The sequence below is a fragment of the Nerophis lumbriciformis genome, linkage group LG11 (assembly GCF_033978685.3).
Source record: "Nerophis lumbriciformis linkage group LG11, RoL_Nlum_v2.1, whole genome shotgun sequence".
In the NCBI taxonomy this organism is placed as follows: domain Eukaryota; kingdom Metazoa; phylum Chordata; class Actinopteri; order Syngnathiformes; family Syngnathidae; genus Nerophis; species Nerophis lumbriciformis.
In genome coordinates this window covers 39,760,828-39,780,765 of record NC_084558.2, presented here as the reverse complement: position 1 = coordinate 39,780,765, position 19,938 = coordinate 39,760,828, and the positions used below count along the sequence as shown (strand labels likewise).

The 19,938-nt window shown below is 41.3% G+C and overlaps 1 protein-coding gene across 3 annotated transcripts in view; it reads right to left on the bottom strand.

Moving 5' to 3' along the window:
- Positions 1–55: 55 nt before the first annotated feature.
- kat6b (K(lysine) acetyltransferase 6B) overlaps positions 56–19,938 on the bottom strand; it is a 53,970-nt gene continuing 34,087 nt past the window's right edge. For all 3 annotated transcript variants that reach the window (XM_061966605.2, XM_061966604.2, XM_061966606.2), the window contains exons 9-17: positions 18,472–18,584; positions 18,246–18,387; positions 17,944–18,105; positions 15,343–15,436; positions 11,929–12,160; positions 6,359–6,518; positions 5,713–6,009; positions 4,670–4,946; positions 56–3,553 (exon numbers count right to left, since the gene is read on the bottom strand). In XM_061966605.2, coding sequence (XP_061822589.2) covers positions 804–3,553; positions 4,670–4,946; positions 5,713–6,009; positions 6,359–6,518; positions 11,929–12,160; positions 15,343–15,436; positions 17,944–18,105; positions 18,246–18,387; positions 18,472–18,584 — 4,227 coding nt within the window. In that variant the 3' untranslated portion in view covers positions 56–803. The remainder of the gene's footprint in view (positions 3,554–4,669; positions 4,947–5,712; positions 6,010–6,358; positions 6,519–11,928; positions 12,161–15,342; positions 15,437–17,943; positions 18,106–18,245; positions 18,388–18,471; positions 18,585–19,938) is intronic.

Genomic DNA, 19,938 nt, shown 5'->3' with positions numbered 1-19,938 from the left:
TGTATTACTTCATCATTTAGGTTTGAAATTAGGAGTACAAACAAGCACATGAATATTTGGACAGAAATCAGTCTGCTTTATTCAACAGAAAGCTGCCTGAAGGAGATCTGTTACAAAAAGACTTCAGAATTATACATACATATAGCAATAAAATCTCTCAAAGCGCAACAGAAAACAGGACTAAAGTTTACATATGTTGGTATTTTTTTGTACATTATTAGAATTAACAAAATATAGTTTCATCTTTCTCCCTTTGCGGAGGGAAACCTAATAAAAGGCCCGATATCTTTAAAATGGCTTGGCTATTAAGCACGACACTTGTACAGTACTACTCAATGCACTGTCACTAACGCAGACCCAAGCATGCTAGAGTTGCCACTTTACAAAATACGTACAATAATTTAAATATACAAAGGCATGAATATAGTACAAACGAATCGTCAGCACTGTTAGACAGGTACACTGAACAGGTTCCACTTGCAGCAGGCACATTAAATGGCTTGAGTGGAGGCTGCTACACGACCGCAAGAGCACTGATGACGCCGACCTCGGAGCCTCTGAAACCTGCCTCCTTAAATAGATTTTCATCATCAACATCACCGCGATGTAAGGCTTCCCATCTTAAGAGGACCAAAAATACTTCTCTTTAAATTCATTTGAAAACATTAGCTTCAGAGTTAATGAAAATGTTTGCATTCTTTCCAAGTGCTGTTGCTGGTTTCGTCCCTTGAGGGACCGACAAATGAAAGGAAACGGGAGCGCACACACAAAGGGGATAAAAAGGCCAGATCAGCGCATCAGGGTTACCGCCTGATGAAAGGCCCCTTCAGAGATTGCTTGGACATGCCCGTGTTCACGTAACCATGGTGACCAGCTGGAGTGTACACCATGTTGCCATGTGGCGGAGCCTGCATGGGCTGCTGGGGGTATGGCTGCGTTCCCATCATGCCCATCTGCATAGAGTACTGGGGCGACTGGTTCATGTAGGCATGGTTGCCATGGTAGCTGCTGTTCAGCATGGGCTGGCTCATGCCGTAGCTGTTCATGGCGTTGAGCGACGACATGTTCATGGAGTTGTAGGCCGGCGCCGGCATGATGTTGACGCTCATGTTCATGCGCGGCATGCCGGCCAGCGTCCTGGCCGGCGCCTGCATGGCGACAGTCTGTGCCGGCCGGGCGTACATCTGCTGCTGCTGGTGGTGGTGGTGGTGTTGGTGGTGGTGCGACAGCGGCGCCGACTTGGAGCGCGCCGACATGACGTGACTTTTAGGCGCCATTTGGGACTGGATGCGTTGAGTGGGCGTGATGCCCATGTTGCGCTGAAGCATCATGGCCGCCGGCGGGGAGCTGAGGTTGGGGGGCGGGGTCATGGTGGCCTGCACCTGGGGGTTGGGGACTCGATGTGAGGTCTGGGACAAAGACACCAGGCTGGAGTGCTGCGATGACAGCGAGGGGGTGTTGGCGTAAGACGTGATGGGGTGCGCCGTCGAGTGGTTGAAGGGGAGCGAGTGGGGGTGCTCGATGAACGTGTTGGTGAACTGCTGCAGCTTGGCAAGACTGAGGCCTGACGACTGGGGGTAGTGCCCGCCACCGTACTCCCCCTGGTGGTTGATTCTCTCATAGAGGGCGAAGTTGGGGTTGCCGGATTCGGGTATGTCGGCCAGTTGCATGGTGGTGGCGAAGTTGGCGGGGACGGCACACTGAGGCACGGCGTCCTGCGCGGCGTGCTGATTGTGAAGGTTATGCGGCGTGTGTTGATTGTGCTGGCTGAGCTGATTGTGCTGCAGGTGGTGATTGTGGTGGTGGTGGTGGTGGTGGTGGTGGCCGTGTTGGCTGTGGGGATTGAGTTGACTGTGCTGGCTTAGCTGATTGTGAGGGCCGTGCTGATTGTGTTGGCCGTGCTGATTGTGAGGGCCGTGCCTGCTGAGGGAGCTGTGTTGGCTGTGCGTGCCACGCTGGCTGTGCTGACTGGTGCTGGGGGGCCGCTCCACCACCACCACGCAGCCCTGCGGGGACTTGACGTTGCAGTGCGGCGGAGAGCTCAGGCTGTTTTGCTGAATCATACCACAGCTGCCAGGGTTGACGCCTGCCATTTGCTGGCTGACGGCGCAGCTGCTCTGGGCCAAGCCGCTGGGTGGCATGCCCCCGTAGGGACAGCCTCCCTGCGAGGGGCCGGCCCCGCAGATGCTGCCTCCCATGGTGGAGTCGTAGCTGCTGGGGTTCTCGTAGTTCTCGGTGGTGCTCTCGATGCTGCCCAGATCGCTAAAGCCGCTGTCTACCACCTGCTGCGAGTGATCCGACACTGACGGCACGTCCATCATGGGGCTGGTCTCCATGTTGTGGATGGAGGGCACGGAGATGGCACTGTGGTCGGGGCTGATTTGCGTGTAGCCCGTCTCCAAGATGGACACGGCCGGGCTGTTGACGGAGCGCACCGACTGGCTGGGATGGGAGTGTGCCGACGAAAGCGGGCTGTTGTGTTCCGAGTGGGGGCAGTCTTCCATCGGGGTGACGGGGGCGTAGGTGTGCAAGTTCCTGCAGGCTTCCTGGCTCTCCACACACTCCTGAAACACGGTGTCGCGCTCACTCTCCTGCGTCAGGGACTGAACTGCCTGGGCGGTCTCGGAGTCGATCTCTGCACAGATCGGGGGGTCGTCCCTGAGCACGGAACTGAGTGATGGCCTCTCAGCAGGCGGAGGAGGCACGTGACCCGGAGTGGGCACGCTCTCTTCTTCTGACTCAGACTCAACGGGGTTATCGGAGTCCACCGCTGCTACCGAAGAAAGCGCTTCAGCTGCAGGAGGCGACAACGCTGCTTTCATTTCAGCACATTCATACTGAATGCAGTCCGCAGCGACAGTTGATTCTTCTTCACTGGCCGGAACTTTCGAAAGCTGCTGAACCGACGCACTGTCAACGTCTTCTTCCGGATCTAAAAAACTTTGCGTGCATTCGGCCGTTTCTTTTGAGGTCTGCGCCGCCTCTATTTGGCAGCGCTCAGGCTCTGTCTTGTCGTCATTTTTGTCCTGATCTTGAGTCCTCTGCTCCTCACTGTGATTATCCGGCGATGCAGCGACTTCTGCGCTGTGATCTTTGGTTGGGGAGTCCAGCTCGTGCTCACTTTGACGGTCATCTTCTCGATGCTCTGGCGACGCACCTCCGTCTTTGTGTCTGGGTGACGTGGCCACAGGAGAGGCCGCGGCGGGCGAGCACGCCGGAGAAGCCGCCTGCGAGCCCTCGGGGGAGCTGGACTTCAGCGAGTGATGATCAGCGGGGCTGGGGGGTTCTGAGTGGACGCTGCGTGATGTGAACTGCGGGCGGACTGAGCGTCTGGCCGCCCTGCTGCCGTCGAGGAGCGCTTCCTCGGCTTGAATATGGTGCTGCTCCGCCTCCATGGGCGTTTCAGGCGGCGTGTAAAGGTTCAGCTTGAAGCCCATTTTCCGTTCATTCTTGAGCCGCCACTTGGGTGGGCCTCGCTTGACTCCTTTGGGCCAACCTTTCTTTCGCTTCACCGGACGAGGTCTGTTGGGCGTCTTGGAGAGGACATCGGTGCCTTCGAAAGGGAGAAAAAAGGCACATTTTACTTCCATGCATTGTTTTGTGCAGTTTTACTCCTTAATTATTCATTTATTCTTTAATTATGAATACACCAACTACAAACTCCTAAATGGTACATTTTAAAGACAGGAAGCGAACAAACCAATTACCGTATTTTCCGCACTAAAAGGCGCACCTAAAAACCTCCAATTTTCTGAAAAGCTGACAGTGCGCCTTATACCAGTGGATCGTAAATGCCTGGGCTGATATATCAGTCTCAACTGTGGTCCGAGCTTTCAGGAAGGCAGGAATTGTCACTGAACTGCTAGACAACAGCAGCGACACTGACTCGATTAATGACGACTTCGATGAGACGGAGGGCGTATTCGCCCAACTGTTTAATTCGGACACTGAAGAAAAATAATTTGAGGGATTCGTGGATGAGGAATAACTTCATAAAGTGAGCTTTACATGTTTATTTTGTGTGTTGTGTTGTGACATTAACGTTTGAGCAACGTTGAGTTATTGATATATTGTTATTGCTTTGCACTTTTTCGAGTGTTGCTATATTGTGATTGCACTAACGTTTGATTTACCGAAACAGTATCAGACTGTTTATTACCTGTTTATTGAATCGAGGAAAAGTTCCCCTCCACTATGTGATATAAATGTTGCACTACATGTTATACCTTGCTGTTGTTAAAAGATAAACAAAATACCACGTCACTGACTTTACCTCGGGGAAAATAATAAAACAGCGGTTTATTCATTTTGGGAGTGAACGGAGTTGTCAGAACGCTGGTTTGTAATCTATTAATAAAGTTTGACTGATCTATCTGACTGTTTTGTTGATATTCCCTTTAGCACAGCCCCATCTAATGGATGCATAACGTAAACCCAGCCTCTACTGTAGCGTCTATTCTATGGGCCTTATAATGCGGTGCGCCTTATATATGAAAAAAGTTTTAAAATAGGCCATTCATTGAAGGTGCGCCTTATAATATGGTGCACCTTATAGTGCGGAAAGTACGGTAACTTTTGAGACATGGAGATAAACTTCTTCCTACTCCTTCTCAGACATGTTGAATTGAGTACACATGATATACTTCAATATAGAAACAGCAATGTCTACCTTCATTCCAGTGTTGCAGATTGCCTCTCTGCGCTTTTTCCTTGAGTCTTGGTCGACCTCTTCTGCGTTTCACAGGCGTGATCTTGCTCGCCCCGTCTTCCTCCTCCGCTATCTTGCCCCCTCTGCAGGTGCGCTCCAACAACGGCATAGGACACTCGTCTTCGGAGTTGTCGAAGGGCTCATTCAGCACCTCGGTGGTCTCAGAGATGGTCTCTGTTGTTACGCTGCTGTTTATTCTCTTTCGTTTACGCCCCCTCTTCTTGAGCATGATGCTCCTCTGTAAAAAAAAAAAGAAGGAAAAAAAACAAAGCAGCGTGAAAGTTCAGTCCGAGTTGCTTTGCCGTAAATGAAAACTAGTGCACTCGGTGGGTGACCTCCATTGGGATGAGGCAGAAATTCATTGAGAGTAAAAATGTTAAAAACCACACTGTTGGAGCAATGCAGCAGAGTGCGGAGAGCCACAAATGAGACAGGCAGAAACCACAGTCCACATTTTACATTTCTCAGTGGTTGCCACGACACAACTGCTGCCCTTTCCTTGCCTCACAAGAAGAACGTGAACTTAATAACCACCGAGTGTTTCCATACTACTTTATTCTTCATTGGCTAAGGTGTAATATCATCTCCAGCAGCAGGGGGCAGTGAAGGATGTGAGATTCAAAGAAGAGGCAGGGAGGTGTAAATATAGCATGACCAGGGACAACAGTACAAGGTTCAGAGCCTGCATAGCCTGGACACCAGCAGTAAAACTATCTACAATCTATTATCCACAGCTGCAGGCACACAAGGAGGCTCCGGATGACAGCAGGGCTCCACTGAACCCTCAGCTGAATTCATGAATATTCATCACAACTTTCATCTCGCCTGAGTACACAACACTAATGAAGTGAAAGAGGGGGGGCATTTCATGATGTGCATTTAATTCCACTCTGTCCTAGAATAAGAACGTGATCAATGTGAAAGTACCGCTTGGGAGAACATGTGATTTGTGGTTACGCAAGGGGAGGCGAGCGTGATTAATAACAACAAACAATAAAAGTCACCTTTTGCTTGGCGGCCAGCATCACATGAGCCTTTGTCAGGGCGGGCGGTGAGCCATCGGAGTCATCCTCCGCTTCGTCGTCGTCATCATCATCATCACTAACGTTCTGCTGCTGCAGCTGATGTTGCTGCTGCTGCTGGATGCGTCGGCTCCATGGTGGTGCGTGGCGTCGCTCGTATGTCCTGTAGGGCACCTTACAGTGCACCTTGGTGAGCGACTGCCTGCGGCTGTGATTCATCACGTGGCTCTCTCGCTCTTCTTTCTCCCAGCAACTGGCCTGCTCCTTCAGCCGCTCAGCCTGGTAATTAAACAGACGAGATGCATTATCTCGGGGAGGGACGCGACTCCTGCATGTGAGCAATGAGGCTAATGGGAATTAGCCTTGTGACAAATGGATCCCTGCAGGTTGTATCCTGATACGATGGGAGCAACATCCCGATCGGATGTTTGCCATCATTGACGTGAAGCAGCCAATGAGAGATTGCATTTAATGTGCAATGTGAGCTGAGTGAGAGCAATTTTGCATGACATTTAAATGCCTTTAGACGCTGGTTAATGGCTTTCATTTGAACTCATCAAGCAAATATTCAGCATGGCAGGCAAGAACAAACAAAGAGTGCGTCGCCAGACGGATGGCGGAAACCTACATCCATCTCTGCCTCCCGCTCCTCCTCGGACAGGACGGCGTTCAGCGACGTGGAGCGCGTCCAGCGCAGGGCGTCGGGGTCCACCTCGTTCCAGCGGGGGTTTGCCCTCAGCCTCTCCATGTGTCGCTGGATCAGTTGCTCTCTCCTGATCAGCACCACCCTGAATACGAGCATACCCAACATTAAATATGTTACATTGCAATATCTCTGTCAATCAAAACTACAATTGACACTTTTTCCTTTCATAATACATCCATAAGAGCTCCAATGACCGCCTCAAGTACCTAAACCACAGAGTCTCCTGTAGTAGGTACCGTATTTTTCGGAGTATAAGTCGCACCGGCCGAAAATGCATAATAAAGAAGGAAAAAAACATATAAGTCGCACTGGAGTATAAGTCACATTTTTTTGGGAAATTTATTTGATAAAACCCAACACCAAGAATAGACATTTGAAAGGCAATTTAAAATAAATAAAGAATAGCGAAAAACAGGCTGAATAAGTGTACGTTATATGAGGCATAAATAACCAACTGAGAACATGCCTGGTATGTTAACGTAACATATTATGGTAAGAGTCATTCAAATAACTATAACATATAGAACATGCTATACGTTTACCAAACAATCTGTCACTCCTAATCGCTAAATCCCGTGAAATCTTATACGTCTAGTCTCTTACGTGAATGAGGTAAATAATATTATTTGATATTTTACGGTAATGTGTTATTAATTTCACACATAAGTCGCTCCTGAGTATAAGTCGCACCCCCGGCCAAACTATGAAAATAACTGCGACTTATAGTCCGAAAAATACGGTAGGTGTTCTTTTTATTGATTTTCACATTCACATTAACAACACATTCCAAACCCTCTTCATCCTCTACCCCTGCTGTCACTCAAAACAAAAACAAAACAAAAGTAAGAGTACAAAAGTACTCAGAGTTTAAAAAAAATAAATAAATAAAAAAAAAGTTCAATACAAGGCACTTGAGGCAAAGTAATTGAAAGCTGAAACACACTGTAGAAGCAGCATGACAAGGCCTGAGGCGTCGGCAGTCATAGTCAGGCTATTCCTGCACTTGTGTAGAGGATTGGTCAAAAAAAAAATCAAAAAAGGTCTCCACACTTTAAAAAAACTTGTTTTCAGAGCCCCGTAATGTATACCTTATTTTCTCCAGCTTCAGGTTTGATAGGACATCCCTTATCCAGTGGGAGACTGAGGGTGGGACAGCCTCCTTCCACTTCAACAGTATCAGGCGGCGTGCGAGGAGGGTGGTAAAGGCAACTATTTTGTGACCCCCTACAGGTAGCTCCATCCCTTCAGGAATGATTCCAAATATAGACATTAAAGGGTTTGGATCAATTTGAACTGTTAAGACTATGGAGAGTGCTACGAAGTTGGACTTCCAGTACCCCTTTAGCTTCGGACAAAGCCAAAACATGTGTATTAATGTTGCGTTATCTAGTTTACATCTATCACATGGGTTAATTTGGGGAAATATTTTAGCTAATTTTGCTTTTGAGAAGTGCACCCGGTGTATCACTTTAAATTGGACCAGTGATTGTCGTGCACACATTGAAGACGAGTGAACCCTTTTCACAATTTTTGCCCAGGTTCCGTCATCTACTAATGTTTGGAGGTCTTGTTCCCATGCTGTTCTAATTCTTAGCATGGAAGTGCATTTTAATCCTGAGAGTAAATTAAGTATATGTGAGATTGCCCTCTTCTTTGTTGGATTGAAAGACATAATTTCATCTGTGGTTGATTTAGAGGTGGACCCCAGGAAGACTAGAGGGTTGTTGAGGCAACCAGCTAATGGGGATCCTTAATACAAATCAAATCAAATTTAGAGAGTTTGTTAGGGAACTGCGAAATAATTGTTTTAACATAATCCCTTATCTGGAAATATCTAAATATATGGGAACTGGGTAGATTACATTTCTTCTACAACTCCATAAAAGAGGCGAATATATTGTCTATAAAGAGATCATTGAAGCATTTCAAACCCCTTTGATGCCACATATTAAAAGCTGTGACAAGTGTTGAAGGTGGAAAACAGTGATTTGATGCTACTGGGCTGAAAAGGCTCATTCCTTGCAGGTTAAAATGTTTTCTAAATTGACAGTATAGTAGGTAGGTGTTCTTCGAAAGTAAATTACCTGCTCCAATTAGCCCCAGGACAAAAAACATTGGCATTAACCACTGTGGCTGTAAGCAACCTCCTTGATGTTTCTTTTATCAACTATGCATTCCAAATAGCATGAGTGCTCAGCACCCGGTAGCTACTCTACATTTAACTCAGCATGCACTTTAAAATGTTGCTACTCAGCTGCGTGTTACACTTGTCGTACTGCTGAAGGAATTCATGATGATTGAATTCATCAGCTGAGTCATTTGCTTCTTACTACTATTACAACATTGGTTCCGCTGCTGCTGTGTTGTGCAATATACATGTTATTAAACAGAGGTGGGGTAGTAACATGCTACAATTGTTTCATTACATTTACTTGAGTAACTTTTTGCATAAATTGTACTTTCAATGCAACAATTTTGCTTGAGTATTTTTGCGAAGGAAAAACGCCACTTTTATTCCATTCCATTAAGTTTCATTCCAATCGCAACATTTATTTTAATTTTTTGTTTACTGCTTGTAATTACGTCGTTTAAGGTTGCCAGAGACACTTCTTCGCGTGGGCGCTGTCACGTGACTTTTTTCACCGATCCAATCTAAGCACTTGTGACGGTTGACTCCATTACACCAATCAAATGTAGCCTGGCAGTCACATGACCACACAAAATTATGGAAAAAGTGACATGTTTACATTGCAGGTCTGCAGCAAAGAAGAAAAGACAGCGACTCCCAGTAAGAAAAGGCAGCCCACCTCTTTAACCAATGTTTACTTACAAAATAGGAGAAATAACAGCAATATCATACATCTATGTAAGCAGAAATGTTCAAGATTCAGCCTACAACTATTCCATTTCCAACAAAAGAAAATGCGCTGTTTTAATATATATATTTTTTTTTTAGCTATGCATTTGCTAACATTAGCCCGGTTATAAAATCTACAGTGACTGTAAAATTTGTTGTACATCTTGTAGTTGTGTCTGTCTCATGTGCGTGCGCACACAAACAACGGTTGTAGTGCAAGTACCATTAAAAAATAGCTACTAATTAAATCAGAAGTTACTCACCCGTTCCGTAGAACTTGAGAACTGATTTCTTAATTACTCTTACACATTGTTTACTTTTACTTAAGTCATATTACTCAATAGTACTCTGACTTGAGTACAATTTTTGGGCTTCTTTACCCACCTCTGTGAATAAATGACCACGTGGTTCAGAGTGCTACAGCTTGCTTTTCACTTCATTATGCACTCCAAAATTCTAATTTAAATTAACAAATTAAGTTGATATAGTATATTTCCCATTTGTAAAATTTAACAAATTAACCCGGTTTTCCTTGCGGTTTAAGTACATAAAAGCCATGACTATAATTAGATCATTTACAACACAGGTGTCAAACTCAAAGTCCGGGGGCCACATAATTTTATATGGCCAACGAAAGCACGGAAAAATTATACATTAATATATTTTCTTTATGTTTTTCTTACTAAATGTGTTCGTTACAATAGATTTTACGGTAAATACTGGCAGCTCAGTGGTACAGTTTTTCCATTTCCAGTAATGCACTTTAAAAAACAACAACCGTAGATTTCACGGTAAAAAAAAAAAGGCCCCAGAATTTTACTGTAGAAAAACAATGGTACAATTTAACATTTGCAGTAAAAGCTACATTAAAATTAAATCAAGTGGAAATTGATAGAGTATATGAAACTAAGTTTTTGGAAATAATAATTGATCATAAATTATGTTGGAAACCGCAGATTGAATATATAAAGGGTAAAATATCCAAATTCATTGCTATTCTTTATAAAGTAAGACACATGCTGAATAAGAAATGTCTGCATATGTTATATTATTCTTAAATTTTTTCATATCCAACATATTGTGTTGAAGTTTGGGGAAATGTTTATAAAACAAACATAGACCCAATAATTAAACTTCAAAAAAGGGTCATTAGAATAATACACAAAGCGTGCTACTATGAACCTACCAATCCATTATTCATAAGTTCTAATGTGTTAACATTTTGAGATATTGTGTTTTTAAAAACAATGGAAATTGTGTTTCAAGTAAAGAACAACAGCTTTCCAGCTTGTATTCTTAGGTTATTTCAATTAAGAGGAGAAAACTATAATTTGCGGGGGATATTGATTTTTAAAATATGTAAAGTAAGAACGAATATAAAATACAAATGTATTTCAGTTTTAAGAGTTAAATGGTGGAACAAGCTCAGTGATGAGTTGAAGACGTAGTTCTTTGTTACGGTTTAAGAAAGCCTTGAAAGGTGAAATAATGGAAAATTATAAAATATAGCAACGATTACTTTCCTCCCATTGATTTTTTTGAACGTTGATGTTCCAGGCAATGTAATTTTCAATGAATGTATAGGATAGGCAAATATTATCCTTTTTCGGTCATTCTTTTTCTTTTTGTGTGTGTATGTGTATGATTGTTAATATGTATAATCTGTGCTGTTAAATTGATCAAACAAAATGGTTGATTATATGACCGAAATAAACTCATTTAATTAAAATTAATTCAATATGTTGTAAAAAAAAAACAAACCCCATTAACATTTAGGTGACTGTTCAGATGATATAATTGTTGATGACTGAAGTGCTGATATCAACCAAACCTAACCCCCCCACCCCAACCCCCTCCACATCCCACCCCCCGGATTGTAAATAATGTAAATAATTCAAAGTATATACTCTGATGATTAACTTGTGTGATGACTGTATTATGATGATAGTATATATTTGTACCATGAATTGATTAATGTGGACCCCGACTTTAAACAAGTTGAAAAACTTATTCGGGTGTTGCCATTTAGTGGTCAATTGTACGGAATATGTACTGTACTGTGCAATCTACTAATAAAAGTCTCAATCAATCAATCAAGTTCTGCCAGGTTTCTACCTTAAAATCTACAGATTTCTTTTTTACAGTGTACGTAAAAAAAGGATAAATTATGTTAAATGCATAGGCAATTGTGTATTAATATAATGAGGCGAATCCATATACATTTATATTACTATTTTATTCATCTTTACAAACGTCCCTTTGAGGGTAGCGATAACTGGTATCGTATATGTATAAACATGTTTGCGCAAAGCTCATAATGCCTTTATGCCTTACTTTAAATTTAGCAATATAATGGCCTTTTTAGCCACCCATTTAGACAGTATTGATATTGGGAGTGATGAAGCGATAATTGGCTGCATGGAGGAGTCGTCTGGGCCGGCCGGTGCTGGTTTGTCCTTGGGGGTGCTTAACCTGACTTACTTCTGTCAATATTCAGCAACACTAATGGAGACACTGATAAAAATACCCACTGGCCTGGATAAGTCAGACGTTACATACACACACACACACACGCACACGCACACACTCGCAAGACTGGGATCGGAGGGAAGGCGGCAGTGCGCAACAAACTGACCGTCCGTCCTGTCTGTCAATCATGCCGAGGTGCTGCAGCGTGGCGGCGATGTCGTGCGGACACATCCCAGTGGCCCTGCTTATTCCTTTAACACTGACGTGTTTATCTGGGTGCTTATAGAGGTACTCCAGGATGACACTTTTCCAATATGCCAGGTAGGATAAGCGACCCAGATCTGACAGCGGCTTCTCCGGGGAGCCGGCTTGTCCTTCTTGCCTGGTGAGAAGGTAACCTAAAAAAAAAAAAAAAAAAAAAAAGAGAGACAAATGAAAAATGCTTTAGTCAAGCTATAAGAAGGAACTGCTGGGTTATTTCAGATTGCATTTCAATTCACCCCACCATCCCTTCCTCCCTCCTCTTTTTAATGCCAGGATGTGACCCTGCTTGGGATTTCACCTTCAAATAGTAAAAGAGAAGCAATCAGTTCTCCTCTCTGCCAAAGCAATGACAGATGCTGGAGGAGAGAATTAAAGAGGCAGCAACAAAAAGGCAGTGGCATTGCTTTCAAGAGACTGCATAAGCAAGAGATAACGAGCAAACTAATATGTGAGCTGTGTGTGTGTAATTAGTTTCATTGCAGCCACCGTCAAGGGTCATCCATTATGAACTGCATGGAATTAATTAATGCCTTTTAACGTGCACCCACGACCCAGCGTCAAACAAGCACATCTAATCGGCAAACAGATGATGAAAATGATTCATCACTGAGGCTCACGGGAGGACTCTGTGATGACAAACACTTCTTTTAAATATTCAACTTCCTCAAAGCATGTTCTTTGTTTTGTTTCTGCCACTTAGTGCGGGGTATAATATCATTAATACAACAAAACAGGAGATTTTTAAATGAGGACTTAAAAGACAACTCTACTCTAAATACTGTATCGTTGTTTAAGAGAGAGGTTCGGGAGTTACGCCAAACAACTATTTCTACTGACCATGTGACAGCTAAATTAGTAGGAACGTTTTAGTTGTATTTTAACTTATGACCATTAAATCTTCTACCATACATCAGTTCCCCTTTTATGTTTAATGTTCTGGCAATATATAATGTGGATTAAAGCCTCTAATTATACCTGTTTATTTACTTAAACCACAAAGAGGATGGGGTGTCAATTGGAAGCAAGCGATAATTGGAGAGGAGCTGCTCTTTCAAGAATGTGCAAACTCATTATACATAACATTTTCTTCACATGATGACTTATAAACGAGTATACTGCACAACAGCAAACCAATGTTGTAATAGTGATAGCCATCAGTGTGTGAATGTGTGTGTGTGAATGGGTGAATGTGGAAATAGTGTCAAAGCGCTTTGAGTTCCTTAGAAAGGTAGAAAAGCGCTATACAAGTATAACCCATTTACCATTTACCATAGTGGTAAGGAGCAGCCTGTTCAGCCAGAATACTGCAATAAGTAAACATACACGCATGGATTTCACACCAACAGCTGAGTAGCAACTTTTTAAAGCACATGTAGAGGTAGATGTTCTAGGATGCTGACCATTCATGACAAGTAGCTCCTGCCATTTTGTGGCGATAATTACAATAGTATGAAAAATCAAGGGGTTGCCTACCATTGTCTTTTGACCACATGGTCAAATAATGGTTTAATAATAGATGATAAAATGAACTGGAAATCTCATGTAAAGAATATACAACATAAAAGTAGCAAGAAACACGTCAATAATGAATAAAGCAAAAAATGTTCTAGACCATAAATCACTTAATATTCTTTACTGCTCACTAGTGTCACCATATCTGAGTTATTGTTTAGAAATATGGGGAAACAACTACAAATATGCGCTTCATTCACTAACTGTGTTACAAAAAAGATCAATTAGAATAATACATAACTTTGGATATAGAGAACATGCAAACCCTTTATTTATTGAATCACAAATATTGAAATTCAACAATTTGGTGCATTTGCAAACAGCTAAAATGATGTACAAAGCAAACTATAACCTGCTACCCAAGAATGTACAATAATTTTTCTCAACAAAAGAGGAGAAATATAACCTAAGAGGAAAATCTAATTTAAAACATTTGTATGCTCGTACAACACTTAAAACTTTTAGTATATCAGTATGTGGAATTAAATTATGGAATGGATTACGCAAATAAATCAAACAAAGCACCAATATGATTCAGTTTAAGAGACTGTTCAAAACAACAAGTGATCACAAAGTAATAATAATTATGATATACATCTTGAACCCATTTTTTTTTTTTGGAGATAATTATTTATTTATTCACTGTTCTGTTACAGAGAACAAGGAAATGGGATACAATTGCTATGGTATGAAAAGGGGTAGGATTAAATAAGGTCAGCTTCTTCCTACTCCTTTTCGGACGTGCTTTAATTGAAAAAACTGAAAATATGTGATGCATTACAATGTATCGTGTGCATGTTCGAAATAAACTGAAACTGAACGGTCATTTATAAACAAGTGTAAGACAGAACCCCGCAGAAAAACTGAGCCAATGTTGTATAAGATGTAAGGCGCAAACTGCTCAGTCAGCATTATAAGTGTTGCTGGGTTCATTGTAAACAACAGTACAGCAAGTCTAACACATGAGTTTTACACCAAAGGCAGAGTAGCGAAACTAACATTTGATTGCGCATGCAGAGGTATATAAAGCTGTTGGATGCGGACCACTCATGATGAAGTACTTCACAGGCAGCTCCTTCCATTAGTTAAAAAAAACTACGGGAGGTCGCCTACAACCACAGCTGTTAATGGCAATGTTTTACTGACCCTGCACTACTAAAAGGAAGCTGTTTTTTGTAGATCGCGCACCCAGTGACTAACTGAATAGGGGTGTTAATTAGAGCGTTTACAATATTTGAGCCTGAGAGCTGAACATGTGCCTGCCTTGGAGCTACCTGCCTGTTCCTACGATCCCCCAGAAGAGGGAAATCTGTTAATCTAAACAACTTCCCCATCTCCGGCGCTACATCTTCCAATATCACGTCCTCAAAGAGCCGACAACTCAGCTGCGTTCAATCTCCCTTAATCCTCCTCGTCTTTGTTATCAGATCACTCTCAATATCGCAAGATCCTTGCTGCGCGCACGCGTGCCTCAATGGCTCCCCAAAGTGAACAGGAAATCAAATGCTCCATTACCGCCCAGTAGCTAAGCAGCTACTTCCGAGTATGATGGAAAATGATAGGCTGTGATGAAAGTGAGCATGTGACACAGTTTAAATGAAATCATGTATGCAGACAGAACTGTACTGTTTCTTACTTTTAATCATGTGTGATCGCCTCAGCACTGCTGATGAATGCCCTTGATTAGGCCACTCAGAGCCTTAACCAAATAACAGCACCTTCCCACTAGCTACAAATTCAACGCTTCAGATTAAAGACCCAAGAAAACTTGAGTGCTCTTTAAAAAAAACATTAAGGAACTTACTGAAATCAATAAGGAAGCGTCCAAATCCTTGCCTTTGGTACTGAGGCATGATCATTATGCAGGAGACATTGTACTTCTGCTGGCAAAGCTTTTCCTGCGGGAAGGAGAAACAGATCAAGTATGTCAGAGCTGTGCTGCTGAAACTGGCAATTTACTGCACCTGCCATTGTCCTCGTCAGCGCACACGGCCGAGAGAGTTCAATAATAAGATGATCTAAAGGCAGCGGACTTACAGATAACTCAAATGGACATTGAGGGCCAAATGAGTGAATCAATGCAAACCTGATGTATCAACACACCAAATTGCATTGGTACTGCACTTTTTGGGGGATTTTGCTTATCATTCATAATCCCTACGTAGGACAAAAACACATGTTTTTATTTTTTTATGCATTCTAAGTAGTAAAATACGGCAAGTAAGAGGTGGCTAACAATTCAACTATTTGGAGTACACTATTTCCTCGATTAAGTCCTTTAAATAAACACCCAAAAACTGCCAACAATACTCCATTTACATGTCGTGATGTGAATATTAACCCAGTACTAGTGATAGTATTATAAGCGCTAACACAGGCAAACTATTTAAGGGCTCGTGATCACAGTGTTAACTAGCTTATGCCTCTGAGCTGGTGAAAATTGATTGTAGATCAAGGGTGTCAAACTTGTTTTTATTGAGGGCCACATCAGTTATGGCTGCCCTCAGAGGGCCGTTTATAACAGGGATTAATATATGAATTTGCATTTGTATTTGATTATTTTGCATATATTTTTTACATACAACATCTGGATATTTCACAGTAAAACATTGGCAACTAAGTCACCAGAATATTATGGGAAAATATACAGTAAATGTTTTTTACGGAAAAAAGGGCAGCTTAGACGCCAGAATTTTACAGTAAAAGTCACAATGGTTCTTACAACATACTACTGTAAATGGAAAAAACAGTAACACTGTTTTTTTAATTCTGGCAACTGAGCTGCCAGTTTTTTACCGTAAAAAAAATGTATACGGTTTTCCCATTTACAGTAACACACTGTAAAAACAACAACCATATATTGTACAGTAAAAAAACTGGCAGCTGAGTTCACAAAATTGTATTGTAAAAAACAGTGGTAGAGTTTTTTAAAATTGTATTTACATTATTGTGCTGTAAAAACCACCGTACATTTTACCGTAAAATCTGTTGTCATTATTACAGTGTTCAATTGGGTGGATAACTTGCTTTAAATTTCCTAAGTCAAACAGATATTTAGGTATTTATTTTTTATTTTGATAAAAATACTGTTTAGAAAGTATGATAATATAATATTTGTTGCATTATTGGATACTATACTAAAAGTACGCAATTTCACACAGTACATATATGTTTTACTTTCAAAATGGAAAACAATTATCACATTTTGTAAGAAAAGGTAAGGCACTTACTGGCGCATATTATTTCCAGGTGTGCGCGAGCCATATAAAATAATGTGGCGGGTCAAATCTGAGTTTGACACCTGTGTTCTACATTGTAAACCATGCCTTTCATCTATGTAGTAGATTTAACATTTAACTGAGACCCGGAGATGGCGAGAAAAAACAAAAAGACGATGGTTTGCGGCACTTTTTTTTTTTTTTTTTTCAAACATGCATGAGAATTATAATAATAATAATAATGGATTAGATTTTATATCGCGCTTTTCTATTGTTAGATACTCAAAGCGCTCACAGAGATTATGATTAATTCTTCATCTAAACGGGAATATATGAACATCCCATCAACTGGCATCCCAGTAAGAGTAGACATTGTACAGTAAGTGATTGTTTTATTAAGTTCGTACTTTGTATTTCTTGTTTAGCAGTTAGCAATACTGCTACATGATGCTTAGTGTTTCACTAAAGCTGGATCTGTTTATCACTCAGCTTCTAAAACTTGGAGATCCTTATATGAAGGATTAATTCTTCATCTAAACGGGAATATATGAACATCCCATCAACTGGCATCCCAGTAAGAGCAGACATTGTACAGTAAGTGATTGTTTTATTAAGTTCGTACTTTGTATTTCTTGTTTAGCAGTTAGCAATACTGCTACATGATGCTTAGTGTTTCACTAAAGCTGGATCTGTTTATCACTCAGCTTCTAAAACTTGGAGATCCTTATATGAAGGGCTAAAAAATACGGTAGTTGCTTTTGTCTTTCATGAAGTCTGCAATGATTAGTAGTATTAGATGTTGTTGAAGAAAAAAATTAATGTTGTGATACATCTGTGAAATTAATACACCGCCTTATGCTTAAAATTACAAAAATATGAAAGTATTACTTGTTATTATGAATGTGCCTGTTACTACATTGCATACATACTTAATGTGTATATACTGTCTATAACCTTATATATGTTGATTGTTTTTTTGATTATTTTAAGAGCGCTTTCAAGGCGGAATAGAGCAAATTGTATTACCCGCATCGTTAGCCGACTTTTGCTATGGTTTATTTACCATATAGAATGCATGGAAAAAAGAAAAACACATGTACTTGTCTTACAGAAGGATTGTGAATGACAGGCAAAATTCCCCAAAAAGTGCAGTTCCCTTTTAAGTGTTGCGTCATTTCCCCGCCCACCTTGGAGAAATAGCCCACGAGATGACAGCCTTTCTCGTCATTCTTTGTGAGTATGTAGAAGAGGAAAGGCTCCACGTCGTAATACAAGGTCTTGTGATCCAGGAAAAGCTTGGCTAGCAGACAGAGGTTTTGGCAGAACAGCTTGCTGACATTTCCATCAACCTAAACAGGGCAGAAAAAGAGCAAAGAGGACACTCAAGTCAAAAAAATATATATATATTTTCTTCCTTTTTCCCGCCTCTACCCACAAAACACCATCCAGCGTGCACTTATTGCTTCATTGCTGGAAAGGCAAAGCTGACCTCAAAGACCGAGAGGTCGTCCTTCCTGTAGATCTCATTGGCTGGCGGGTGGAACCAGCCGCACTTCTTTGTGTGCCTCTGGAGGATGTTTTTGCTTCTCATGTATTTCAGACAGAACTCGCACAGATAGAGCCTTTGTAATCTGACAAAAGAACAACAAAACAAGACATACCAAATGATCTTCTGCTGAGGGTAGTAGCTCAATTTGCTTGTGTGCAAATAATACCTTGAATACTCGGGCGGGTAAGGTGACGAATACCATGTTTGGATTTCGTACTTCCCGAACTCAATGACGGCTGGACATCGCATGGAGTCCGTGTTCATTTGACATCCAGTTCTCTGTGAAGAAAATCAGTTCAAATTGAAGTTTACTTCTACATTAGCAGCAGCAAAATATAGCATGCGAGGTTAATATTTCCACAATTGCTCATCAACTATCATTTAATGTCATTTCTTACAAATGTGGCAAATCCACAACCTGCTAAGAAGCTATGCAAATGAACCATTTTATGACAGATTGATTACTTAATTCGCATTGTACTCAATGTTACCTCAACAGCTAGGGTATTCTATCTAAAAAACAATAAATCAACGCAAGCAGTTAAGAAACTAAGAATATTGACCATTTTATGACTAAGATTTGACACAATAGTGTTACACATAGGGATGTAACAATAAACAGTAATAACGATAACCAAGGAAAAACTCCCGATGGTTAATATTACCGTTTTAAAATATAATGATCAAGAAAACATGATTGATGACTGCACTTTGATAAACTCTTGGCCTGACTGGTGGCAGATCATTAGCTTTGATTGATTGAAACTTTTTATTAGTAGATTGCACAGTACAGTACATATTCCGTACAATTGACCACAAAATGGTAACACCCGAATAAGTTTTTCAACTTGTTTAAGTCGGGGTCCACTTTAATCAATTCATGGTAGCTTTAATGCTAACATGAAAATAAGAGACATTAACGATTTCCCAATTAAAAACAACATCTCAATGTAAAGTTATACAAACACATTGCTGTCTGAACAACTTAACTATTCAATTGTGCACATTGAACCTAAAGGCTGTGCTCTCTTACGCAGAGTGACCGTTCTACACTCGGAGGGAAAGAGAGGTGTTTTTACTGTGCGTTCAACGACCACTGAACAGTAGGACACAACGCTAGCCAGAAATAGTACATAATAACAGATTTAATTTGTTACGCACTTTTTATTTAAATGAATCTTCAAGTGCTACAGTACAAACCAATATTTCAAACAATAAAACCTTAGCCATTAAACAGATAAAATACTGAGACTAAAACACTATCAGTGAAGCATAAGAAACACAAAACATGTTAAATAGTGACTTTTCTAACAGTGTGTCTATTTTTATTTTTGTTTTTTTTAATAACTTGGTCAAAAGATTCAGTGTGTATTTAAGTACCTTTTGAGCACTTTCAACACTACCACGATAACAATAACTGATATTTTTGGTCACAATAACCGCGATATGAAATTTTCATATCGTTACATCCCTAGTTGCACAACTTCCCTGAAATCAATGTTAGCTAAAAAGTTTGCATTTTGTGCATTTTTTTTTCTAAAATACGATCGATCCACAAAAACTATGAACACTGAGCATTTTAAGACAGATTATCTAGCATTGCACAAGTCCCCTTATAACGTCCGTGTTAGCT